General features: G+C 42.1%; 1 protein-coding gene and 1 long non-coding RNA gene across 2 annotated transcripts in view; one reads left to right on the forward strand and one right to left on the reverse strand.

The window, feature by feature from the left end:
* Positions 1–2,667: 2,667 nt before the first annotated feature.
* Positions 2,668–3,625, reverse strand: LOC121696999. Its single transcript, XR_006026365.1, has 2 exons — positions 3,395–3,625; positions 2,668–3,265 (listed from the first exon to the last, which is right to left on the reverse strand). It is a non-coding gene; the product is annotated as an uncharacterized LOC121696999 (long non-coding RNA).
* A 1,124-nt stretch (positions 3,626–4,749) lies between these two features.
* Positions 4,750–27,778, forward strand: part of LOC121697882 (deleted in malignant brain tumors 1 protein-like) — a 136,930-nt gene continuing 113,901 nt past the window's right edge. The window contains 1 exon segment of the mRNA XM_042079670.1: positions 4,750–4,874. Within this exon segment, the coding sequence (XP_041935604.1) occupies positions 4,811–4,874 (64 nt within the window). The 5' untranslated portion in view covers positions 4,750–4,810.

The raw sequence follows: 27,778 nt of genomic DNA on the forward strand, positions 1-27,778 counted from the left end.
CCATCTCCGTAGCTTAGGGCTCTGCATTGCATCGGTGGGTTGGGCATTCCGCTGCTTCCAGGCTCCCAGCTGTTGAAGATCCGGGTCAGCTTGCTGGACCTGCAGCCAATAACTCAGTGGGGCCTCTTCCACCCGAGTGGCCCCTGACTCAGGCCCGGCATCATGTTGGCCTGGCCCTGGGGGTAGGAGAGTTTGGACAACACCGACCCCCAACCCACTGGGGAGCCGCGACAGGGCATCCGCATTCCCATTCCGGCTACCTGGCCGGTATTTGATCTTGTACTTAAAATTTGCCAATTGGGCGGCCCATCGTTGTTCAGTGGCCCCCAAATTTGCTGTGTCCAGGTGGACCAGAGGGTTGTTGTCGGTGAAAATTTCCACCTCGACCCCCCAGAGATAGTCCTTGAACTTTTCAGTGATCGCCCACTTGAGCCCCAGCAACTCCAGCTTGAACGAGCTGTAATTCCTATCATTACGTTCTGCTGGATGGAGACTGCGGCTCGCGTAGGCGATCACCCTTTCATGCCCCTCTTGGACCTGCGACAATACAGCGCCCAGTCCCTCCAGGCTGGCGTCCACATACACCCTGAAGGGGAGGCTGAAGTCTGCGTACGCCAGGACTGGGGCCTCCAGTAGGGCTTGTTTTAACTGATCGAATGCAGCCTGACAGGCCTCTGACCACTGAATCGGGGAGTTCTTGGCCCCAGCAGTTCCCTCCAACAGCCGATGTAAGGGGGTGGCAATCTTGGAAAACCCAGGAATAAAGCGGCGGTAGTAGCCTGCGAAACCAAGGAAAGAGCGAACCTGCTTCACAGTATTTGGTACAGGCCAGTCCCTCACAGCTGCCGTCTTCTCGGGGTCGGTGGCCACCCCATGTTGGCTGACCACATGCCCCAGGTAGCGCACTTCTCTCTGGAAGAGCCGGCACTTCTGTGGCTGGAGCTTCAGGCCATGAGTCTGGAGGCGCTGGAAAACCTGTTCAAGATGGGTCAGATGAGCAGTAAAGGATGGGGAAAAGACTATGACATCGTCCAGGTAAATTAGCAAAAAGTCGTTTACCTGGTCGCCAAGGCACCGCTGCATCAACCGCTGGAACGTGGCGGGGGCGTTGCATAGGCCAAAAGGCATCCTCTCAAATTGGTACAGTCCTAGCGGTGTTACAAAGGCCGTCTTTTCTTGGTCCCGAGGATCCACTTCGACCTGTTAATAGCCACACGCCAAGTCCAGGGTTGAATAGAAAGCCGCCTTTTTCAGTGTAGTCAGGGACTCTTCGATCCGCGGCAGGGGAAAAGCGTCTTTGTGGGTTACCTGATTCAGCTTCCGGTAATCGACGCAGAAGCGCCAGGACCCATCTTTCTTCCTGACCAAGACCACAGGAGCAGCCCAAGGACTGGAGCTCTCACTCACCACCCCGTTCTCCAGCATCTCTCGTAGCAACCCCCGCAGTTCCGCGTACAACGTGGGTGGAACAGGCCGGTGTCTCTCCCGGATAGGGGGAGCGTCGCCAGTAGGTATCCGGTGTTGGACAACGCTGGTTCGGCCAAAATCGTCCTCGTGTGCAGCAAACACTGAAGACCACTTCTGCAGCAATGATGCGAGTTGGCCTTGTTCCTCCTCGGTCAGACCGTCCCCTTTCAGGCCCAACGCCGGGTGGTCCTCCATGCACTCGCTGCTCACGGACTGAACAGACACCTCTACCACAGCTGGCTCTGGATGGGTAAAGACCAGCTCGGTTTGGCTCCTCACATCTTTGGTCCCCACCTGGGTGACTGCAGCAAGGGGGGGGCCCTGAGGAACCTGAACGGGAAATGGGTTAGGGTTACACAGGCGGAGAGCAACCCTACCTTCGCGCATCCAGGTCAGGGTCCTTGCCACTCGCCACTCACGGCTCCAATCATCCAGGTCTTCAATCATCACCCAGCAGTCAGCCTGGCCGGCTCCCTGGGGTACGCGAGTCCAGACCACCATCTCCGTCTCTGGGGGCAGGATGACCGGATTCTGACGCTCCAACTTGGCAACTCCCTCTATCTGTGCAATGGGCCCCTGCACCAAGGTCTTCCTGCAAACTGCAAAGGCCTTCCCCCAAGCCTCTCCAGCCTTCCGGGTGGTGGTCGACCTGAAGGCTGCCTCCCCTGGGTGGCTTCCCTGGAAAACCTGTGCCCAACAGTCAGAAATAACATTCATTCCAAGGATTCCACATTCAGCTCCAAGGCAGGAATCCTGGACAATAACCACCCCTTTTTCTGGCAGACTAACCCCCCCGACCTCAAAGTCCAGTACGATATACCCAATGTAGGGAATGGCGAGTCCATTAGCGGCCCTCAAAGTGAGCCATGGGACTTCCTCCGCCCCCCGCAAAACACTATCCCCAAAATGCTTACGAAAAAAGGAGTGACTGAAAAGACTAACCTGAGACCCCGTATCTAAAATACATGGAATCTTCCTACCCTGCACACCAACCTCCACCTGTGGACAATCACCCACCATAAAGGGCTCTTTAGCCTGGGACTCTTGTGCCCCCTCCCCGGTAGCTCGCCCCAAGGCAACCGAGGGTTCTAAAAATCCTGCCGACTACGCCAAGAAAGATGTCACCAGCCAAGGGCCAGTAGCCTTAAGTACCAACAGATCCCAGTTACACACACCACAACACGTGATTACGGGTTTTTGTAAAAATACAGATTTATTTATCATGTAATAACACATGGGTCGCCACTCTAGACAGGAGGGTAAAACTTATAGGGGCGGACATGTTCAGGGTTGGCCACTCAAAACCACACGTGTAGTCAATCCCATCTCGGAACCATAAGGCACTTCAAAAGTCATAAGCACGAATCACCACCTATTATAATTTCACAATCCATGGACACAGCACACAGTAATGCACACAGTAATGATTTGTGACGTCACGCCCACACACTAAAAAAAGGCCCTTAACCGTTGCCCACTACAACTCCACCCACTGCCCAGTTACTGCAGCCCACCAGCACATAAGACACAACATTCACAAACACAAAAATGAATAAGAAGAAAATTATTGTCCGTTGGCCGGGATCCTCCAGGCCAAAAGGAAAATAAAAAAACAATAAATCAGTTCCAAGGGGATTGGTATCAGTCTCACCGGGGCCTCTGGGAAATGTAGTCCGCTATCGGATCGGCAGTGAGCCTAGTTCTTGAAGGTGACGTCACGGCGACACGATGTTCACGTCAGCACGCCAGTGGAGTCGTCAACCACGGAAGCAGAAGCAGCACTGAGTCCCGGCTGAAACTGTTGACAAAACACAGGCCATTAGACCACTCTAGCCAGCAGTGTCAGCGACGCTCATTCGCACAACGATGCAGAGTTGGAATATCACCGTCCCTTTTGATGCACTCCAAGTTAGCATTGTCACTCAACTGCGGCTCTCCTCCGGATCAGGCTCCATCTCGTCGTCCGGCAGCACCCGCCTGGAATTCCAACACCATCGTGAGCTACATGGACATGTGAAATAACCAAAGAATACAAATAGCTCTTCCCTTTACTGTGGCGATCGTCTAGCGTAGATAGCCCACAGCGGCTCAACGTCCTCGTCGGCAGCCACAGTCAGCAAGCAGCGGTCGGCACAGGCAGCGGTCGGCACAGGCAGCGGTCAGCACAGGCAGCGGTCAGCAAACAGCGGTCAGCAGGCAGCAGGACTTCGCTTTTTCCCCTACTCCACCCCCACAGTCCCGCCGCTCCCTGCCTCTTATCCGAGCTACAATCACCACACCAGCCAACCAGCACGGTAGCCAGATGATTGCCCATCAAGGCTGACGGGTGTGGGAAATCGTCTAGAGCACCACGCAGGCTTCGGGGCAGGGAAAAGAATCAGTACACAAGCACCCTACCACACAAGCAACACTGTCATGGCTCGTCTAAGAGTCCAAAATGTCCATAACTGCAACAGTCCATATAACAATAATGTCCATAACTGCAACAGTCCCTATAACACTAATGTCCAAAACTGCAACAGTTCATATAACATTGGTCTCCATATCATAATCAGTCCCCACACAACACATACACATCCTCCCCGCCCACGACACTAGGTGAGCGCTGGGTGAAGCCGTGCAATGTTCCTTAGACCTTATTGCTGTCATTATCACTAAACACACTTTGGAAAGAAGATTAGACTGTAAATAAGGATGCACTCATTCTTTTACATGCTTTCTCATGCTAAAATTACATTACATTTGGCTGACACATTTTATTAAAATATCTATATTAATAGACATATTATCTATATGACATATTAGACATAGACATATAATCTATCTATATCTATATTAAAAGGCATTTTATTAAAATATCTATATTCTTCTCAAAACTATTCTGAAGCTTGTGTTGATCATGTTTGAGGTTATTGACTGAGACGTTTGGCTTTGGCAGGAGCATCAGCTCCTGTTTACACACCGTATGCCACCTGCACCCCCCTCCAACAAGCACAAATCTTTGGTAGGTGCAGTGACTTCCTGACCACAAGGATGTGTCTGTGTGACTTCAATGATGAGGGTGCACAGGGGGTGAGCTGACTGTAGAGACGCGCTCTCTCTCTCTCTCTCTCTCTCTCTGCTCACTACCAGTTTGACATATATGGAGCGCAGTCTTAACAGCACCTTCTGATTTGTCACTGCAATGTGATTTCCTATCTCTTTGCTAATATGGTCACATCGAGTGTGTTTGGCAGCTCAGGGATATGCATAGGGGCTTGGCTGTGTCAGTGAGTCTGGGAGAGCAGAGGTGAGGGTTGTGCTGTCTGCTGAGCCCCAAACTCAGAGCTACTTGCTGGGGAAGATGAAGATGGAGGGCTGCCTGTGGATCTTTCTATTGGCCTCTTTGGCTCTGACTAACCAACAAGGTAGGATATGATTTATTCCACAAAATCAAATGAATATTTTCAGCAAAATATGATCAGATTTCTTAATTTATGTAGTCATTGTAGTCTCTTATTACAGTAATGCCGAAAGGTTTGAAGTCTGATATCTAAACAGCATTCTGTCACAGTGTTGGGCTTACCTATGGTATATTTACATACATTTTCAGTATTAAAAGTGCTCTAAGCGATGCCATGCGTTTTTTAGGCTGACACATTTTATGTCACTTACTACAAACATCACCTAACCAACCGCTAGCTGTCTGTGTCCTGAATACACTGGCAAACGGCAACTAAAACAACCTGGGCAAACCTAGCCCATTAAAACATAACAAACTGTCCCAGCAAATCACAGACGAGATGCGCGTTTAGGAGAGTTTCAATTCCATGGGAGCAGCACGGGAGGGAGGGGGAGGAAGTATCGAGCTAGCTCTCTGTTTTGTTTGAAAGTCAACAAAAGTGACGTTACCCAGCATCGCTTAGAGCAGATTTTATGTGGGTCGCCAGCACAATTTATGTTGTGTAATAGGCCTAACTTATACCATTTAGCCAGGAAAGCTAACAGTTTTCTATTAGGATCTAGTTTGTTGACTACAGTCACGGCCCTATGTGCAATTTTGCATTTAGAATAGCTCTGAAACTGGGGGGCGAACGCGTCACAGAGGGGTCAGCGTGGACATCTCACTCACTCTCTCACTCACTCACTCACTCACTTGAAAATGAAACATTTCTGTGGGGCGCCTGCCATGGACCTCGCAGTTGCAAAATGCAAGGGACATGAATCGGCCTTTTTGCACAAACATTAACGGACACCATCCCTTCAGCTTGACCGATTAAAATCTAGTCAACTAAAGCAGACATCCGTATACCAGACATGGCTATTCAATTTGCGTCATAGGCTGTAGATATTTTCAATTGTAGATGTGTTACACTTTTACCCCAAGGATGACTCACAGGAGGCGGCAACACATTTACTTCTTTTATTCTGTGAACATATATGAAAATGGCAACAGGTGAATAAATCCAATCTCCATCAGCTATGCATCTGAATCATAACATATGCAATCCTACAAACACAAAACTAAACTGCATATCTGTCATTAGACTGTGTGGGTGTGAGTGTGGGTGTGTGTGTGTGTGCGTGTGTGTGTGCGCGTGCGTGTGTACAGTATGTGCACCAGTGATGGGCAGTAACGCATTACTGTAATCCAATTACTTTTTTCAAGTAACGAGTAAAGTAAGGGATTACAATTGCAAAAACAGTAATTATATTACTTTTACTTTCCTGCCAGCAGCCTGCGTTACTAAACCGTGATTTTGCCATAGACAGTAAAATAATTTGGGATTTTGCCATATGGATTTTGTAAGACTAACTCTTGACAATGATGTAGGCTATAGCTGCACGACATAGATGTAAACAACAGACACACGTGTGCAAGACAAGGAGTGCGAACATGGAGCATTTAATTCATTGCAGTTCAGACATTACGAAAAAAACATTAACGCTGTACACTCTGCGTGGGAAGAAAAATGTTGTCTACAGCGAAAAATTCCACCTCAAATCTGAGCAAGCACCTAGCAAGCTGGCACAGGAATGTGAAACTCATTGAGACACCCCCAGATCCTGACATGACTGCTGCAGCAACTGGTGAAAATTGACTTAAGAGGACGTCGCGGGTTCCCTGTAGCCTACTGGCCCGTTATAAAAGGAGCCAGGGCATTATAATATTTTGCCTGCATTCACTGTGATGGGCAAAAATATAATGTGGTCTTTGCCTTTTTGTAATGGGGCTGGTGAGTGTTGAAATCTTCAATAATTCGTTTCCCTTAAATCAGCGTTTCTCTACTGGGTCGCGGAGACATGCCAGGTGGGGTGCGAACTGACGTGAAGAACAGGAGTTTTTTTTATAGATTTTTTTATCTGTAGCCTAGGCCCAGGTAGCACCCAGTGCGCAATGGACGCACTGTGTTATCCATAGGGAAGCGCTTGTGTCAAGGCAGCGTGAGCGCATGTTTAAATCTGCAAGCACGTTCACTAATGAACATTTCTTGAAGCTGGCCTATCTTAGCGATATATTTGGAAAGCTCAATGAGTTAAATATCCAGTTACAAGGCAAAGACAAGCACCTACCTCACCTAGCAGATAAGATTACTGCATTCACCAAAAAACTTGAGATATGGGACAGGCGCCTCGATCGCAACAGTATGCCTTTGAGAATCTGAGTGAAATCGCTGAAACGTCTGCTTCGGGAGCCACTCTTGTGATCCCATGTATTAAACAGTAGGCCTACATCACATCCCTGCAAAGTTTATTTCAAAAATATTTCCCAACCAGCAGTGCTCAGTATGACTGGATAGCGGCTCCTGGGTTGACAAATAGGCAGGTTTAACTGATGATCAAGTTTAGAAAAAAAAAAATTGGCATAGTTCCAGGTCACCGGCAGCTGGACGCACACTAAGGGCGGTGCACGGAGATTTTGTTAATTTTTACGGCTCTTTCTTTCTATGGGTAGGCTATGAGTGAAATCTGGGGAATGGAATCCCGGCCATAATGTTACCACTTGCGGTCAAAACCCTGTTTTGTTCATGCATTATTAACCTATGGTTAGCCTACGTAATGTTATTTTATTCATAAGAAGTGAAGTTTAAAATTTTGAGATTCCAGACAAATAAAATCTACAAGGTAGGTGCCGGTAATCAGCTCATTAGCTCAGATCAGTGGATAACTACTTTGGGGGAAAAACTCAAGAGGGAAACTAATTTACCGAGAATTCGTTGCGAAATCAAAATTCCACTGGAGCTCCAAGCGTAGGCTTCACCCCGCTTTACACCACTCAGCTCTCATAGTCAAGTTCAAGTTGTTTATTGTCATGTAGGCCTACTCATAAAATAAATGATAAGTAACGAAATTATTGTGTCCAAGAGCCAGCTCAACTTTAAAGAGTAAATTAAAAGTAGGCTATTCATTAAAAAGGTAAATTTTCTGTGTGTATGGGGGTGGGGGATGAGTGCTTGCGTGTCCATCGTGGTTTGTATAGAAATGAATATTAAGTGACACATAGCCTACACGTAAATGGGCGGGGTTTTTTACGAGCTCCTTGGAGAATGATTTGGAAAATTTGAGGAAGCTTGAACTATCAAATAGGATGGCGGCAGACAAATGGCCAGTGAATGAAAATCTGTCCGTGGCAGTAACTATATGATTGTCACACACTTCATAGGCAATTAGCGCAACGTTACTCAAAAAAAATATTTGTTGGATTTACCTAAAAAAAAAATCATGGAAAGTATTTCCACATCATTAAATAACTTACTTTCAACATTGAGCAATTTCTTTGGTCCAACTTAAGGTACTTTGGTTAGTTCAACTTAATTTGTTTGGGTCCATTAAACTTGTTTGCAAGGTTTGGAGCCCACATAATTTACTTAGGTTGGGTTAACCCAATCTATTTAAGTTGATTCAACTTATTGAAAACTACTTCAAATCAAGTTGCACAAACCCAAGTAAATCAAGTTGGTTCAAATAAATTTCTTCATGCTGAAAGAGAGCAATTGAATCACATGGAAATACTTTCCATGATTTAATTAACTCAGTTCAAAGTATTACATTTAAGTTTACATGAAAAGGGGTAAACATGATGTGGGCCTAAAAGATAAAACAAATAACAGACGACAAATATGTTATTTGAAATACAAACTGTATTTCAAGCCTTGGATTCACATCAAGGTTTAAGTGCATAACATTCAACATTTATATCGAAAGAGCCTGACATACAAAAAAAAAACCCATCACAATATGCAAACTAGCCTTAAAATATTGTCAAGCTATATATTGCATGTTATAAGGGTTCAAGTGCACATTTAAGTGCTCACTGAAGTGCATATCTTGTGTTTTCACATAACAGATACAATTAAACATTGTAAAGATGCTGTGTAGTTGCACATATACAACTAAATATAGTTCAAAGAGTTGCATTGAAAGAGCAGAGCCTAGCCAACAAAATACATTGAGCGATATCTGACAAAAAAATGAAAAATATTTAAAAAAAATAAGTCCGACTTTGTACCAAGTCCTAGAGAGTGCAAATTCATCTTTCCACTCTACACATTTGAGGAGATATTCTGGATACCCTTTCGGACAATGCAAACAATTCTTAAATCATTAATTATAGAGCCAAATCATTCATCAAGTCTAAACAGGACAACAAGCATGGAAAACCTTAGCCAACAAAAGTACATTTGACTACAGCATTCATAGCTATCTCTGGAAACACTATGATAGAACATTTCCTCAAAAACACAATGACTGAAACATGTCACCTTTAAGGTAATACAAACAATGCTCAAGTATTGAGAATTGAGCCTGATCATCCAATGATTCTTAACGAACAAGAATTGTTTTCAGAGCTTGAACTTTTTTGGAGAGCTTGTTCCCGTCAAGCTCCAGAACTAACTTCTGGAGGGCTTCAAACGTGTACTTATGCTCTGACGGATAACACAAGTTGAGAGCATAGACGAGAGCAATGAAGATGGCAAAAGCAAATGGTACGTTACGCAGCTCCCGTAGCACAGTGACACCCTCAAGAGGGATACCAACGTCCTCTGGGGGATCACCAGGCGTCGCACCCTCGTGTCGAATGACATAGATGCCGCAGGTGGTCTCTGCCATGGCCGTGTGACTACTGACATCATCTGGCTGTAACACAAGATTTTTTTCAAGTGTTCATTACATGTTTTATATAATAATAAAAAATGTTCTGTACTACTGTAAAATAACTCAGATTAATTTGTGAAATATATACCATGTATTCTTTCACAAGCCTCTCGGGGTCTTCATTCATATAGACACAAAGTCCCTTGAGAACACATTCGCGACGGACATCAATGCCAGAATCCTGTACATCAAAGAATAAAACAAACACACCTTGCAACAACACCACCATGCCACCTCATGCTGGCTATGACAATTATTGATAGCACTTTTAAAGAGAAATGTCACTAAGAATGATCAAAACATAATCTCCCCATTGAAAGTACGGAGAATTTATCTGACCATGTTCCAAATCTCTATTGCCTGGTTGAACACACTCATTTACAAGGTTATCATACCTCAGTCATAGGTACTACGATGCGCTTCAGCGGTCTTCCCAGGGTACCTCCTTTCCTGCTAAATGCCTTCATCAGGTTAGCAGATTGAGCATCCAGCTGGGAGAAAAACTTTGACTGCAAGTTGACAATGGTGATCCTTTTGAATTCCGCACACAGCTATGAAAAAACACAAAAACACATACTCATAAAACTCTGTTTTCTGGCCACAACTATCACCATTATTGACCTTATGCAAATCATTAGTTCATTAGTTATTTCTTCAAGCTTTCATTGTAGACTATGTAAAACAGAAAGGATTTTGCTTTACCTCACGCACATTGAAGAGTGCTGGCCACCTCGCCTTCAATTCAGCTATCATGGGTGCATCTCTGACTACTTCTTGACATCGGTGGGCAAAAGTCTGATCCATCAACAATGATACCTGATCCTCATTATTTCTTTTCTCCACCTCTGATAGGAGCACTACTCGTTTCAATTCCTGGCTCTCCTTTGATTCACCTCGTGAATAAGCTGGGCAGTAATTAACTTCGGCTTTTTTTGGCTTTTTCACACCGTAGGCAGGGCTGTGTCGGTCACCAGGTTTGTTTGTCAAGGCATTCACTGAAACTTCGGGGCATCCAAGGCGTCTCAGCTTGTTTCTGTAATTTCCTAATTTATCCTTCAAGCTCTTCTTCCAGCCATCACATCCATTGACTGAGCCTGGCTCTGGGTGTGCAGACACAAGAGCTTTAGCTACCTCCATACACTCAGCATCAGTGAGGTAGACCTTGAACTGAACAATTGTTTCAATCAAGCCATCAAGAATGGAAGACTTGAGTTTAGTTTCAGGGTCCAGCAACGTTCCAGTGTCTTTGAAAGCAGCATTAGCCCGCCCTAACTGTAACTCAGCATCATATGAGAACCGGGGCACTGTGAAAACCAGGGGCCATGAAGACACTCTTGAGGTGGACTCGGGAGAAGACAATATGTCTGTCATAGGAGGCAGAGGAAATGGACGAGGTGTCATGTGGAGAGTTTGGTGGGGGGGGGGGGGGGGGGGGCAAATGAATAGGGAGGTGGTGGGCTATCAGCTAAAGCCCTCCTTACACTGACAGACTTTGGAAAGATTTGCAAAGATTTGGAAAAGATTTGTGAAAGACTACAGTCTCAGACCATCTAACATCTAAAGACAAGTAGTAGAGTTATAAGTCACAGACTATTATTTTGCAATGACTAGGGATCTTGTAGGGTCACTAATTACAAGACTGCAACTAGATTCCTTTAAATTATTACCCATCGTGCAATAGATAAACAGGAACTGAAATGATACTAAACTCAGTCATATTTTCGTGTTTCTGCAGCATTGTTTCATGCGTGACATCCCTAACCGATATAGAGTTGTTCTGTCACGTGAAAGAGCCGACTAAATATGTATAAGAAATGACAAATATTATAAGAATAACAAATAATCATATAGGCTACAGCTGTCGCCTACTTTGCCCCTTCCTGTTTGGTGTTGGAGAGAGGTCACTATTGGTTTTTATAGTTCACGTCACTATTTGCATGAGCCACGACTAGAAAGACTTGCGATAATATCAAACATGTTTGATATTGTCGTAACGGCAAAACTAGAAAAGGACTGACTCCGACTGACTTAAAACCGCTAAGATTGGCACCTTACACTTAACGATCTAGTTGACGGCAGCGTGTCGCGATTCCAGTACAACTCCCATGATTTCTGTCCGACTTTGGAAATTTAGTCGCCGAATGTGAAAACAGACCAAAATCGTGCAATGTAAGGCCGCCATAAGGCAGAGCAGGGCAAGGAATTAAAGACTACTTTGATGGTGGTTTTGTCTTGGACATCAGAGATTGAAGTCAGATTGTTAAATTCGTTAAAATCAGGATCCATGAATTGTAATCTGAAGTCCCCCTCTATTCCACACTGAGTCTTAATATGTAGTACAAGTTCACTGAGAGACTGTTAAGTCTCGAAGAATCAATCTCTGTGAATTTTCTTCGCCTAGAATGATTCTAAGCTTCACTGTGGCAGCCATTTCACAACTGTGAATGAGTAAATGGAAAAAGTTTAGTAAAAAGCCCAAAAACACCTTAACATTGAATCTTAACATCACCATAACTTATATGATAAAGCATCTTTTTAATGTGTGTGTTAACATTCTGAGTGTTCCAATAAAATAGTCTGACAAAGGGTAGACATCTGCCAGTTCCTCAAGCGCAATCAAAATTGTTTCTTTTGATGGACTCAGTTCAAACGCCCTGAAATGTTCCCTGTACGATTTAGAAAGCCTTCTAACCATGAAACAAAGTCGCTCTTGTACAACACAAATCTGAAGAATCTCCCCAAAATCTGGCAGCCCACTTGTAGATCTATACTATAACTACAATCATGCCATTTTTGTTACACCTTTGGTTGCTACACAATTGGTAAGGTTAACTGTAATTGTACTGGGGAATTTCTCCTCAATGGCCTATCAATTCCGTAATTCATCTGGCGAGAGTCAGGTGATCCACTCACACCCACACAACCAAACTAACCTTTGATAAACCTTGCAGACATTATGACTCGACACCATACCAGCTCTTATCACGTTCCACTAACTCGTGAAAAATAAATCATGCTAGGCCGGAAAACTTCAGAAAATGTCCACAAAACGCATTAGCATAGATAGAGCAACAGTTTTCGATTGCTAAGCCGCTTGGTTTAGCTGTTGGTTGGTAAAATATTTATCAACACCTAATTGTAACGTTTTCATGCTGTATTAAACTTAACGTGGAATTTTCGCCTTATATAAGGGCAATTCTTAGACTACGGGCACTTTCATGTCCTTTGATCATATTTCATAAAAAAACTTTAATTTTGGAAAATTCACACTGCCATTGTTAACTTTACAATAAAAGTACTTTAGGAACTTTTTACCAATAGTCTACAATGATTTTTTCACCTTTTTCAACATCATTCTAGATGCAAATATTGCTGTTATGTGCTTGTCCCACACCCAGACTTTTGATCTTCAATAATAAAAATGAAGTGTCAAAAAATGATTTATCTAATTTATTTTAATGTGACTGAAATAAAGTATCAGTAAATGAATCAAAACATAATTGTGGTATTTAAGGTCAGACAACTATTAATGTGATTTTTTATACAAAATGTAGTCGTCCCACAGGATTGCCATAATTTCCACCACAACACTGTAATGTCCCTTTAAAAAGTTTTTAAGAAAAATTGTTTGAGCGGTTTCTATGGAGATGAACAGTGACCTCACAGCACATGTCTGATGTGGAGGAGATTTTGAATTTCTTCATCAACTTTTGAAGAAAACTCAAGGTAAATATTGCTTAAAATGAACATATTTTTATTGTATGTCATTTCCAAACATGGCGTAACATCAATTGAGTTTGTAAATAAATAGTTTTTTTTTAACATAAATAGATGTATTTTGTATGCATGAAATGCTAGACACCAATTCATAGCTAATCTGTGATGCTAGTTTTGATTTTTTTTTCAAAATACTGTAGGATTGTCATTTCCACCTCCGTAATTTCCAACACATTCCCTTCTTGGGTGGAAATGACAAAATGAGGTGGAAATGACATTTATGTTTACAAGGTGCAATTCATAGATTGTGTGGCTACATATAAGCAATTTATTTATTGAAATGTACAATGGTAATGTATTTATTCAAATGCATATTTGTTGAAATGCATTTTCAACTATTTTTAAGATGCCATGGAAGTCCACTGCAGAGAGGTCTCAGGCCTATAGGGACAGAATAAAAGAGGATCCTGTGAAATATGAAGAGCGACTGAAAAGAGACAGGGAGAGATACCTGAGAAAAAAAGAAAGAGGGGTTGCAAAGCCAATTGCAGATTTATCTAAGCGGGAACAACGCAAAAGAAGGAGACAATGGAGAACCAATCAAAGAAATTATCGGGAGAAGATGACCAAAACTCTTAAGGTACAGGCCTACCTTTCTACCACTACACCACCAAACTCTCCAGATTCTGTGCAGCCAGAACATGATGTCGCTCCACCTCCCACACCACCCTCACCATCACCTTCTGCCCAACCTTTAACTCAAAAACAAAGGGGAAGGAAAAAGGTTCTAAGAAACCGTTCAAAAGTTTATGCAGCATTGTATGAAAGCAATGCTAAGCTTGAGAAGGCTTTGCAGAAGGCCGAGAAGTACCGCAAACGGTATGATAGATTAATGAAGAAAGTAAGGCAGGCTGACTCCCCAAATGCCAAGTCAAAAAAGCAGATGGCAACACCACCACGCACTCTAAGAAGAACTTTGGTCTTCCATAATGCTCTTCTTGCTGAACTGAGAGACAGATATGAACATCTCTCTTCCGAGAGAGACAAACAACTTATTTAGAAGATAATGGCAGGAAAGATCCTCAAGAAGTATCGCCTACTGAAAATGGCTAGAACAGAATTTGGCTTCTCAGCCAAGAGAATGAGAAATAATGAAAAGAGGTCAGGAGCACTAACATACACAAGGAATAAGCAAAAAAACAGCATCAGCACAGACACTGAAGAGAAAATCAAGTATTTCTTAGAGAGAGATGAGAACAGCAGAGCAACAACTGGTAAAAAGGAGACTGTGACACTGAAAAAAATGAAAAAACAAAAGAGATTCCTTAATGAACCCATGGAAATACTTCATGAGAAATTTAAGAAGGAGTATCCTGACATACAAATTTCTTACAGTGAGTTCTGCAAGAAACGTCCTTTTTGGATTATAAAGCCCACAATTAAGGACAGAGACACATGCCTATGCAAGACGCATGCCAATCTGCAGTTAATGGCAGACAAACTGCTGCAGCACAAAGTGATCAACAGCAGTAAAATTGAAGATTTGGTTGTCTCTCTGTGCTGTTCACCATACACTAAGGAGTGTATGTACAGAGAATGTCCCAACTGTGTGGGCAAAGAATTGAAAACCTTGGCCTTTGACCCTGACCAGACATTTTGGCAGGCATGGAAAGCAAAAGCTGAAGAGAGAGAGAAGAAAAAGAAAGATGGAACTAAAGAGACATTCACAGTTCATCTCACTGTTAAGGAGAAAGTAGAGGGCACGCTGCATACTTTAGTTGAAGACTTTTCAAAAGATCTCAAACAAAAACTTGGAAAGCATGTCTATAACATCAGGCATCAGTATGCAGCTCTCCGTGGCCTAAAGGAAAACTTGAGAGAGGACGAGATCATTCTGCATATTGATTTTGCAGAGAACTTCCAGTAAGTACAACAGTGAAGTCCAGGCGGTACATTTTGGAGATTCGCATCACCAGGTCTCACTCCATACTGGTGTCGCCTACACCTGGAAGGATGTAAAATCATTATGCTCAATCAGCTCTTCTTTTCGGCACGACCCCTCAGCGATATGGGCACATCTAACCCAAGTGCTAACTTACTTGAGAGAGCAACATCCCACTGCCACCTCACTTCATGTGGTTAGTGACGGACCAACGACGTAATACCGCTCCAAAAAAATGTCTTCCTCCTCACCAATGTTCCTTATCAAATGGGTTGGAAAAGGGTGACGTGGAATTTCTTAGAGGCTGGCCACGGCAAAGGCCCAGCTGATGGGATTGGAGCAGCGCTGAAGAGAAGAGCAGATGATATTATTGCAAGAGGGAGGGACATTCCAAACGCACGAGTACTGTTTGAAGAGCTTAAGCAGCAAAAGTCTGCCACCGAGCTGTTCTATATTGAGCCAGATGCCGTTGAGGCCATGGATGTTCATGTTCCATCTGAATGACAGACAATTCGTGGCACGATGAAAATTCATCAGGTATGGTCTTGCTGTTGTTTCTTTATACATTTTATGGTTTTGCTGTTGTTTGTTAACACAAGTTATGACTAATTAAATGTTCTGAAAGACTGTTTTTTTAATCTCCTTGCAGATTATCTCATTTTCCAAGCCAAATGTCATGGAGGATTCTTAGTTGTTTTTGCTCTGCACCCAATGATTGCAACTGTTTCACACCAGAAACGGTCAGGTTTCAGTCATGGGATGAAGCTACCCCCTCAACCAGTACACATCCTGTCACCATCTCCCAAGATGGAAGTCTGCAACCAATTTTGGACTTGCATGAGGGTCTTATCGGTCAGTGGTGTGCAGTGGTTTATGATGGTGATGTGTACCCCGGTATTATTCAGGATGTTGAGTTGTACAGTGGGGCTCAAGTCAAAACAATGACCGCTATCAGGGTCAATCGCTTTTATTGGCCACCGAGAGATGACGTCATCTGGTACCAACCTACAGTATGGATATAATAGGTCTGATCCCTGAGCCCGTACCAGTGACAAAACGGCACAAGGAGATTAAGATGGCAGTTTGGAAAGAAATTTGCAAGATTTGGCCTTAAATCACATTGTCACCATTTCTCTCTCTCTCTCACACACACACACACACTCACTCACTCACCTCACACACACACACACACACACACACACTCCCTCTCATAAACTGTCTCTCTCTCACAAACAAACATACAAACCTCCATGCTTACTGTGCGCGTGCTCGCTCTCTCGTTCTCTCATGCATGCACAGGCCTTGTGTTCAAGATGCTTTACATGTTATATGATAATTGATATGATATAGTTTACGATGTCTTTTAAACGTTCTCTTTAAAACATTGTTCATCAAGAGACCGATTCGAATTTTTGAATTAGAATAGATTATTGTATTACACACACACATTTGCAAAGAAAACTCCAGCGTGCGTGCACACACACAAACACACACTCATAAACTGTCTCTCTCACACACACACACATATACTGTCTGGTCACCCTAAATGCCCTCTGGACAACACACGAACACACACGCACACACAAGATGCTTTACAGGCTCTCAATATGCTTTACAGTTTATGTTACAAAGCATTGACATGACAAAGGTTAAGGTGTTTTTTTTAAGTATTCCAAAACTAAATGGATTTGTTAAATGTAATTGTGTGTTTCAGAAGGGTTAAAATAAATGTCTTCTGTTTTTCTATATGGACGTTCATTCATTGTAATTTCCACAGCACCCAGTCATTTCCACCACCTCATACCATTTTTTAAAAATACTTACAAAATTCGAATCACTCATTAAAACTTCTGCATAGTTTATGGGATAATGTTTCACTTAATGTAATAACACTAGTAGTTATTTTCTGAAATGTATCTAACCAATCCAATATTATATTTCAGGTTGTGGTGGATGTAAGATTTGTGTTTGGTCCTCATCACAATTAATTTACTTAATCCACAAATCTATGGTAATTGCAATATAGGTATAAACTGTTAAAACTATGTGTGAAAGTGGTCTTACACTGTTAAAAAATGATGTATATCATACTATTTTAAAATAATAATCAAATATTTAAATTACCCAGATTGTCTTAAGACATTAATGTAATTTATACCAGTTATCACTGTAGGACAACTGAAAAAACACAAACAGGGCTGTTGCTGGAAATATTTTATTCCTGTACCTACCTACATTGCTGGTACATTTTGGAACAGTACAGCTACATGAACTAATTAAGTGTGCTTGCAAAGCAGCACACTTATTGTTCTTCTTAAGTTTTATTATTATTTTTCCCGTCTCCCTAATTTTTTGTCAGCCCTAGCGCCTAGGCCCTTTGAGACAGAGACACCGTTCCAACTTTAAAACGTCCGGTCAGTACCGGTGTAAGTTGGTCACGAAGATGACGTCAGGTGGGCGTGCCGTTCGTCCGCCATATTGGATTGAACAGAAAGCGAAACTAAATTTTCACAGGTCACAAATTTGGTCCGAACGCCACGAAACTTGACGTACATTATCCTTGGACCAAGCCTCACAAATGTTAGCGGAAGGATTTTTGATTTTCGAAAGCGTTTGCCCGTCACAGCCAAACGAAATCGGCGACGAAGCTCCGAAACAGGAAGTCGTCCATATCTCAGGAACACTGTCACATATCGATACCAAATTTTGTATATGAACTGGGGACTCCAGTGTGAGGGTGCATAGGCAAAAAAAAAAAAGAAATATTCCAAAAGTTTCCATCATTTGGCAAACCACCCACGGGTATTTGGTAACTCACACCATTCACCTTTTCACCATTCACCTTCTATCACAATGCCTTCCATGTATGCACAATGTCTCAGAGCAGACACAATGTCTCCAGGCAACCTTGCCCAATCATGAAATCCTTGCTCTGCCATGGGATAGTATGGACTTACGAACTGAAATAGCAAGGAGAACAGTAGCTATATATAGCTTACATAATAGAGTTGTTTTAACATTGACGGTATTCAAATTAGATTTGTCATTATTGTTACATATCATGATGGGAGAGTATTATTAAAAATGTTACAAGTATGCAAATGCATATGTTTACGGGCATTTAGGTTTTACTGTGTTGTTTTGTTGTAAAGACATGCAAGGCATTCTGGGCCGTAATGAACAGTGGTCGGCAGCACTCCATAGGCTACGTATTAATATGAATAGGTGTTTCTGTAAACCTAGGGATAATAAACAGCTATCTCTGTTACAAAAACGAGCTGGTAATCGCTCATTGAAGAGGGTACTATGATAAAAAGATTGTTTTCCTAAAAGCATGGAGTTGACGAAAGAATAAACAATCAATGTCACGTTAATGTTAAATAGCCTAGAACTATCTGAACGCTAGGTGGCAACGTTGTATTACATTTCACTAGTGTAGCCTACTTGAAATACGGTGTGAGATTCCCAAGTAAGGAAGGTGCAAATATTATGTAATTTATCATGGGAAATTATTGGAAATGTTATTTCTTGTTTATTCTAATTGCAAACCACACACATCCATTCGGAATCACACGTACACATTTAATACTGAAAGACTATCATTTCGTTTATTTGATGTTGCCTTAGCAACACAGCCTTCAGAGCAAAGATTCTAGAACAGGGCGTCAGAGAGACACGTTTTGAGTTTGTGGCCAATAACCTAAAATATCGGCTTCCATGTGCTGGATGGTGTGCGTCCTTTATGAAAGTAAGTGTTTTATACAGTTAACGTTACAGACATAATGAGTCATGTTGTAGTGGTCAACATAAATGTGCCCCTTCTGTTATTAGAATGCTAAGCGGAGAAGCATGCTAAGCAGAGATTTAGTATCATTAATTTCTTGTGTGGCTAGCTATAGGGAGGAGGAGATGTAGTGCTATGTTGCTAATTGGGATTTATGTTGTTTAGCGTAATGCCATGGTCATTTGATATGAGATGCTTGCACTCGTAACTTCGTCACGTGTAACTTTAGGACTGCTATTTTTTTTTACTAACAGTAATTCACGAAGCACTTTAGCCCTAAAAGTAGCACCTACGTCTGTGACGGCTTAAAAGAAGTGGCAAGGACTCCTAACGCGATGTTTTGAAATGCGTCTACTATTGTCTACAGGAGCTTCCAATCGCGAGGGAACTTGCATTGTAGGCATAACTAAGGGATGCAATAACACCACCAACAACCAAAACTAGCCTACTCATTGTCAACATGTACATGAAATGTAACGTTTCATGTGGATCAAATTAAAATGTTTTCTTTGCAAACGTAAGCATAGGCATATGGTGACAGATTAATTTATTAATGCTGCTGTGTGAATCACGGTAAGCGCGAATGAAGTGGCCACTTCTTAATGGGACCCACTGTATGGAAGTGGGATAAGTAAAATAGAGATGTTTTAAATAAGATAAGGTTAATCAGAATTCTACGATATGCCTGCTTGACAACGGCAGAGATAGAACTGGCCTTTGGCCATAGCAACCATCCATTTAGAACGACTGGCCTTCATAGCAACCAAAGATCTGAGCTGTGTTGCAATGTGAGGCAAAGTATAGAAAGGTGATGAAACATACAGACAGGTCAAGAAATATAGTGCAATGTAGACAGTAGTATACAGTTGATTTACAGACGGTGGTTTAGAGTAATATGAAGTATTCCTTTATTCTGAGATAGGCTACATCAATAGGCTCTTAAAACAACCCCAGGCTCACAAAACAATCCCAAACAGACATACGGTCTTTATAGAGCAAATCCATATAGATTATTTGTCAAATAAACCAGTAAAACATAATTTGTGGGATGGAATATATAACATTCACACTCATAGCTCATATTTTTTTTAAATAAATCAGTGAAAAAGTATCCTGACAAACAAGTAGCTTTTTAATGCCTTGGTCATATTTCATAATTTCAATTCCTCTGTAGGTTACCTGATAGCCCAGTTTGAGAGGCGCAAGACACGTGACATTATTTATTTTTGCAGCCAATCACTGCTGTCATTTTATTTTATTGATTTGATCTCAGTCATAGAAGCTAAATTCGAAGGCAGGCCAAAGGTAAAATCCAACGAATCACATTCAACCTGCAAGCCAATAGTTGAATAGCCCTCTCCTAGAGCTTTTGGGATATTGCCACTGCTCCAACACTGAAAGGCACCGTTACAATGCCTGGATCAAGCCAGGTTCAGCATAGCGTATGCCACTGTCTGCTCACGTTGCTGACCGGACCAGGGCAAGCACACTTTCGCAGTTCCCGCCGGAAATGCAGTCTAGTTATCTTTAGTATCTTCCAGTAGCCTATCGTATAGGTTATATATACTGTAGCTTAGTTGGCTTGTGCATGACGTGACGTTTTGTAAACTAGATTTCCGTCAGTCTACAGTCTTTTAGCCCTTCTTTACCATGATAACCCTTGCAAGATAGAACCCGTCTCTACTTTGAGAGACCAACCACCACTCATGCCATCGATGTTGAATTTTGGGCGTCTGACGGAAACTGATCAATCTGACCAACAATTAACGTCGATTTGACACTATTTTGCTGTCCGGGTTTGCAAATCATTAAGTGTGCTTGCAAAGCAGCACACTTATTGTTCTTCTTAAGTTTTATTATTATTCCCGTCTCCCTAATTTTTTGTCAGCTCTAGCGCCTAGGCCCTTTGAGACAGAGACACCGTTCCAACTTTAAAACGTCCGGTCAGTACCGGTGTAAGTTGCTCGCGAAGATGACGTCAGGTGGGCGTGTCGTTCGTCCGCCATATTGGATTGAACAGAAAGCGAAACTAAATTTTCACAGGTCACAAATTTTGTCCGAACGCCACGAAACTTGATGTACATTATCCTTGGACCAAGCCTCACAAAAGTTACCAGAAGGATTTTTGATTTTCGAAAGCTTTTGCCCGTCACAGCCAAACGAAATCGGCGGCGAAGCTCCGAAACAGGAAGTCGTCCATATCTCAGGAACACTGTCACATATCGATACCAAATTTTGTCTTTGAACTCGGGACTCCAATGTGAGGGTGCATAAGCTAAAAAAAAAAGAAAACATTCCAAATGTTTCCAGCATTTGGCAAACCACCCACCCGTATTTGGTAACTATCACCTTTCACATTTGCAGTTGTACTTCCACCACAATGCCTTCCAAGTATGCACAATGTCTCTGGGCAGCCTTGCCCAATCATGAAATCCTTGCTCAGCCATGGGATAGTATGGACTTACGAACTGAAATGGTAAGGAGAACATTAGCTATTTATTGCTGACGTACTACAGATATTTCATTATTGTTAAATATCATGATGGGAGAGTATTATTAAAAATGTTACAAGTATGCAAATTCATATGTTTACGGGCATTTAGGTTTTACTGTGTTGTTTTGTTGTAAAGACATGCAAGGCATTCTGGGCCATGTGATGAACAGTGGTCGGCAGCACTCCATACGTATTAATATGAATAGGAGTTTTTGTAAACCTAGGGACAATAAACAGCTATCTCTGTTACAAAAACGAGCTGGTAATCGCTCATTGAAGAGGGAACTATGATAAAAAGATTGTTTTCCTAAAAGCATGGAGTTGACGAAAGAATAATCAGGAAATGTCACGTTAATGTTAAATGCATCTGAATGCTAGGCGGCAACGTTGTATTACATTTCACTAAATACGGTGTGAGCTTCACAAGTAAGGAAGGTGCAAATATTATGTAATTTATCATGGGAAATTATTGGAAATGTTATTTCTTGTTTATTCTAATTGCAAACCACACACATCCATTCGTAATCACATGTACACTTTTAATACCTTGAAAAGACTCTCATTTTGTTTATTTGATGTTGCCTAGCAACGCAGCCTTCCGAGCAAAGATTCTAGAACAGGGCTTCAGAGAGACACGTTTTGAGTTTGTGGCCAATAACCTAAAATATTGGTTTCCATGTGTATGTGCTGGATGGTGTGCATCCTTTATGAAAGTAAGTGTTTTATACAGTTAACGTTACAGACATAATGAGTCATGTTGTAGTGGTCAACATAAATGTGCCCCTTCTGTTATTAGAATGCTAAGCGGAGAAGCATGCTAAGCAGAGATTTAGTATCATTCATTTCTTGTGTGGCTAGCTATAGGGAGGAGATGTATGTTGCTAATTGGGATTTATGTTGTTTAGCGTAATGCCATGGTCATTTGATATGAGAAGCTTGCACTCGTAACTCTGTCACTTGTAACTTTAGGACTGCTATTTTTTTTACTAACAGTAATTTATGAAGCCCTTTAGCCGTAAAAGTAGCACTAAGTCTGTGACAGCTTAAAAGAAGTGGCGAGGACTCCTAACTCCTAACGCGATGTTTTGAAATGCGTCTACTATGGTCTACAGGAGCTTCCAATCGCGAGGGAACTTGCATTGTCACGGCAGCTGAAGCAGGGCTGTTCACTTTCCTGTTAGCAGGCAAACCACAGGTGTTCCTAAAAACATTAAAGGAGAATTCCGGTGTGATATTGACCTAAAGTGTATCGAAACATGATACCGAGGGTGAACGTATGTCTCATAGCCCATCTCGGCTTGTCCCCTGCACTCCAAAATCTGGCGCTAGTTAGCCGATGCTACCAACATCTTTTTCAATAGTGGTGCTTCGGCATCGGGCTAGCCATGCAAATAAATCACTGTTTTACACCCATTTACGAGGCTCAATGTATCTCCACACTTCATTGGTAGACTGCCGAGGGCCCTGACATTTAAAACGAGACATTGAGAACTTTGAAAAAGCACTGGTAGTTTACTTACAAGACGATTTATACAGACAGTATCTTCACGAAGTTTAGCGTTTGCAGCCATCTTGAATTTAGTCACGATAAGTCGAGCAACGAGTAAGAATGAACAGCTATGATAAGGGATCAGATTCCAAAAATAATTCAATGGAAATGCATGGATTCCAGTTGCTGCTACTGGAAGAAACTGGAATCCATGCATTTCCACTGAATTATTTTTGGAATCTGATCCCTTATCATACCTGTTCATTCTTACTCGTTGCTCGACTTATCGTGACTAAATTCAAGATGGCTGCAAACGTTAAACTTCTTGAAGATACTGTCTGTATAAATCGTCTTGTAAGTAAACTACCAGTGCTTTTTCAAAGTTCTCAATGTCTCGTTTTAAATGTCAGGGCCCTAGGAAGTCTACCAATGAAGTGTGGAGATACATTGAGCCTCGTAAATGGGTGTAAAACAGTGATTTATTTGCATGGCTAGCCCGATGCCGAAGCACCACTACTGAAAAAGTTGTTGGTAGCATCGGCTAACTAGCGCCAGATTTTGGAGTGCAGGGGACAAGTCGAGATGGGCTATGAGACATACGTTCACACTCGGTATCATGTTTCAATACACTTTAGGTCAATATCACACCGGAATTCTCCTTTAACGAGGCCTCTGGTTGAAGTAACTGTGGCCGAATCTGACACTTAATTAGAAACACCTGTGCTCACACAGGAGCAGGGCTGTTCACTTCCTACTTCGGCTGCCGTGATAAAGGCCTATAACACCACCAACAACCAAAACTAGCCTACTCATTGTCAACATGTACATTAAATGTGACGTTTCATGTGAATCAAATTAAAATGTTTTTTTTTTGCAAACGTAGGCATAGGCATATGGTGACAGATTAATTGAATAATGCTGCTGTGTGAATCACGGTAAGCGCAAATGAAGTGGCTACTTCTTAATGGGACCCACTGTATGGAAGTGGGCTAAGTAAAATAGAGATGTTTCAAATAAGATAAGATTAATCAGAATTCTATGATATGCCCAGGCAGAGATAGAACTGGCCTTTGGCCATAGCAACCATCCATTTAGAACGATTGGCCTTCATAGCAACCAAAGATCTGAGCTGTGTTGCAATGTGAGGAAGTATAGAAAGGTGATGAAATATAGAGACAGGTCAAGAAATATAGTGCAATGTAGACAGTAGTATACAGTTGATTTACAGACGGTGGTTTAGAGTAATATGAAGTATTCCTTTATTCTGAGATACATCTGAGATAGGCTACATCAATAGGCTCTCAAAACAACCACAGGCTCACAAAACAATCCCAAACAGACATAAGGTCTTTATAGAGCAAATCCATATAGATTATTTGTCAAATAAACCAGTAAAACATAATTTGTGGGATGGAATATATAACATTCACACTCATAGCTCATATTTTTTTAAATAAATCAGTAAAAAAGTATCCTGACAAACAAGCAGCTTTTTAATGCCTTGGTCATATTTCATAATTTCAATTCCTCTGTAGGTTACCTGATAGCCCAGTTTGAGAGGCGCAAGATGCGTTTTTGCAGCCAATCACTGCTGTCATTTTATTTTATTGATTTGATCTCAGTCATAGAAGCTAAATTCGAAGGCAGGCCAAAGGTCAAATCCAACGAACCACATTCAACCCGCAAGCCAATAGTTGAATAGCCCTCTCCTAGAGCTTTTGAGATTGCCACTGCTCCAACACTGAAAGGCACTGTTACAATGCCTGGATCAAGCCAGGTTCAGTATAGCGTATGCCACTGTCTGCTCACATTGGTGACCGGACCAGGGCAAGCACACTTTCACAGTTCCCGCCGGAAATGCAGTCTAGTTCATTTAGAAAATTTAAGTTGCGCTATTTGTTATTATAATCACAGCACCGCCTTACTATGTTATCATTAGGCTACCATATCATTACATTATCGCAATTAATAAGTCATCATAATCATCATAGTCAGCATGGCATGCATGTCACAGCCTACCTATTCCACCACGGAGTCCTTATCATGTAGCCTCAACTAGGCTCGCACTCTCCACCTGCTCACTGTCCCTTGCTCTGTATGCTTGCTTACATCCTTGTTCAAACTCAACGAACTTCAACATGTTGCTGACATATGCTAGCCTACTTGCAATATTGTATTTTTGCACAATTGTCACTACCGGCACCCGCCGCAATTTCGTGTAGGCAACTTCAATTAACTTTTGAAGCGCTCACAGAATCCTGGCTCTGAGCCAAAATGGAAGTGGTGGGGCCTGACGTGATTGGATCAGTCCAGTGTCAATATTGAAATGTAACCAATGAGCCGCTGATTGTCCTTCCTTTGGGCCGATCGTTGGCCAAAATAATTAAATTATATATATATAGCCTATTCTATCGGCCCAAAGGTGCGTCGGCCCACCGGGAAAATGCCCGGTATGCCAGATGGCCAGTCCGCCCATGCACAACACAGAGTGACAGGTAGGCAGAGAAAACACGACTCAGGATCTGCAAGAGTCAGGTCGTTCTGTGACTGTAACAACAAATGCATCTGCTAATCATTTCTTTAGAAATTCCACAAGCTGAATCCACAGATGCAATAGTTCCACTCAAAATCTATATTTTTGTCTGTTGTTTTATAGCCAAGGACAACAGCAAAGATCCATGCTTATTCTTATGCTTATAAATGTATTTTGTCGTGTTTAGTTGTATAATGAAAGCACAACTGTTATAGCCATCCATGCCTGTTGACTTCTGGCTCCTTTGCTATGAATTTGGTAACTATAGCGGACTATTTGACCTCTTTAGAAAACTAAACATATCACAGATGCCAAATGTTGACTTACTCCAGTGTAGATTTTTAATGTTAATCACTCATATAATATATTGCTATTGCCTATCCAAAGAAAAATGCGTCTTTTGAAGTTAACTGATGGCTAACAAACCAACAATCCGATTTGCACCTCCAAATGGGCGGTGATATACGTCTGTGACGCGAGTTTGTGTGAAAGAATCAGGTTGTAGCGTAACTATACCAGAGGGGGGAATTCTCCCATTGCGCGTAAATCGCGCGTAAGCTTTTTTTTTTTAACGCAATTCAATTACACACTTCTGTGTTATGCGCATATTCTCCCATTCCCGCTTCTATCACACCCACAGTGCGCAAGTTCGAAATCAAAGTAGCCTTATAAAAGAAGCGTGATGTATTTAAAATAGAACCAGACTGACACCTGCAGTTTCAAATACAGTAGAGAGACTGGCATAAAAATACCAGCCTCTATTCCAAACGAATCAAGAGAGAAGCGAATATAATCGCTGCTCGACAATAGTGCAGACGTCTGTACAAATGTATGGATGACTTCGGTCAAATTGGAAAGAAATTGAAAGATTCGAACGAAGTACGCTATGGGATTACAGGGTTTTCACTATTTAACAATGTAACTTAATGAATTAGGTAATGTCAGGAAATATGCCACCATGTGACACTGTGGAAAACATGAAGCTATATCAGCATATTAAGCACCACATTTGATACTCTAATGTTAATTTGTAACGTTCTGTGTAATCTACATGTATTTAGAATTAGACCTACTGCCGACATCGAGCAATATGCTGTTTCACCTTGTAGTGGCGCTCGACCTTAACTCATTGAGGGCCAAAAACGTAATATTACGTTTTTCCTTCCCATGCGTTGAGTGCCAAAAACATAATATTGCGTTTTTAGCTTTTTTTTTAAATTACGAAACTAGACACTCTAACACACCTTATATGTGATTTTGGGAACTCTGAGATTAATGGAAATGAAATATATGACGATCGAAAACTCATGAAAACGCACAATCTGTACATTTTATCTGGACATTTTATCATAACTCGGTTGCCGCTTTGGGTCAAATCAGTGACGCATGCACGTCAGGTCAAAACCAAGCCATTTTCGTGGGTCTATCACTAGGTGGCAGTCTCGCCAGGTCTCGCTGATCACTTCCCGGAAACTTTACACAAGTAAGTAACAGGCAACACTTCATATTTCATGAAAGACGTTATATCTCCATTTCTAGAAAAAAACAACGATTTTGATGAAAACTAGCCACTGTTTAGCTTGGGATTTCTCAGGAACAGATGCGTGTAGAAATACACGGTTTGCACCCACCGAGAGCTTAAAGTCTCACCTTTTAAATGAGCCATTGTATGTGTTCATAGCTATAACACAGGAATATGCTGTGGCTGTACAAAAATCATCAACAATGGTCTAGATTGCTGGCACTCTAGGACAAAGCTCCCGAAAACAGCTTGGCATTCAATGAGTTAATACAACTCTCCAGAGCGCAGCTGGAAAGGTGCTTAAGCCACGGCAGAATGCACGCAAGAGTTGTAAGAAACGCCCAGATGTTGTGACTGCTCCTCCCAAAACGCGCAACTCCCTCTCGAATGGGAGAATTCACACACGGTGAAAGCACTTTTTTTTACTTACAGTGGGCATCGCTTTCAAATGACCACTTCATTCGCGCATTACGCGGCGTGAAGCAGCGTGAAGCTTTAGTACCACTTTCAGCCACTGTGCGTCGCTCTGCCACTGTACATCGCTCTGCCTGCCGTCCCTTACATACTTGTTGCCGAGAGTAATCCCAGCCTACGAATTCAATAACAAAATAAATCATGCATAATTAAACATTACCTTGATTTAGGCTACTTGGGTATGGCTTAAGGCTTGACTAAACGAAAATCGAAATCTGCT

This window comes from Alosa sapidissima, chromosome 22 (genome assembly GCF_018492685.1).
Source record: "Alosa sapidissima isolate fAloSap1 chromosome 22, fAloSap1.pri, whole genome shotgun sequence".
Lineage (NCBI taxonomy): Eukaryota > Metazoa > Chordata > Actinopteri > Clupeiformes > Clupeidae > Alosa > Alosa sapidissima.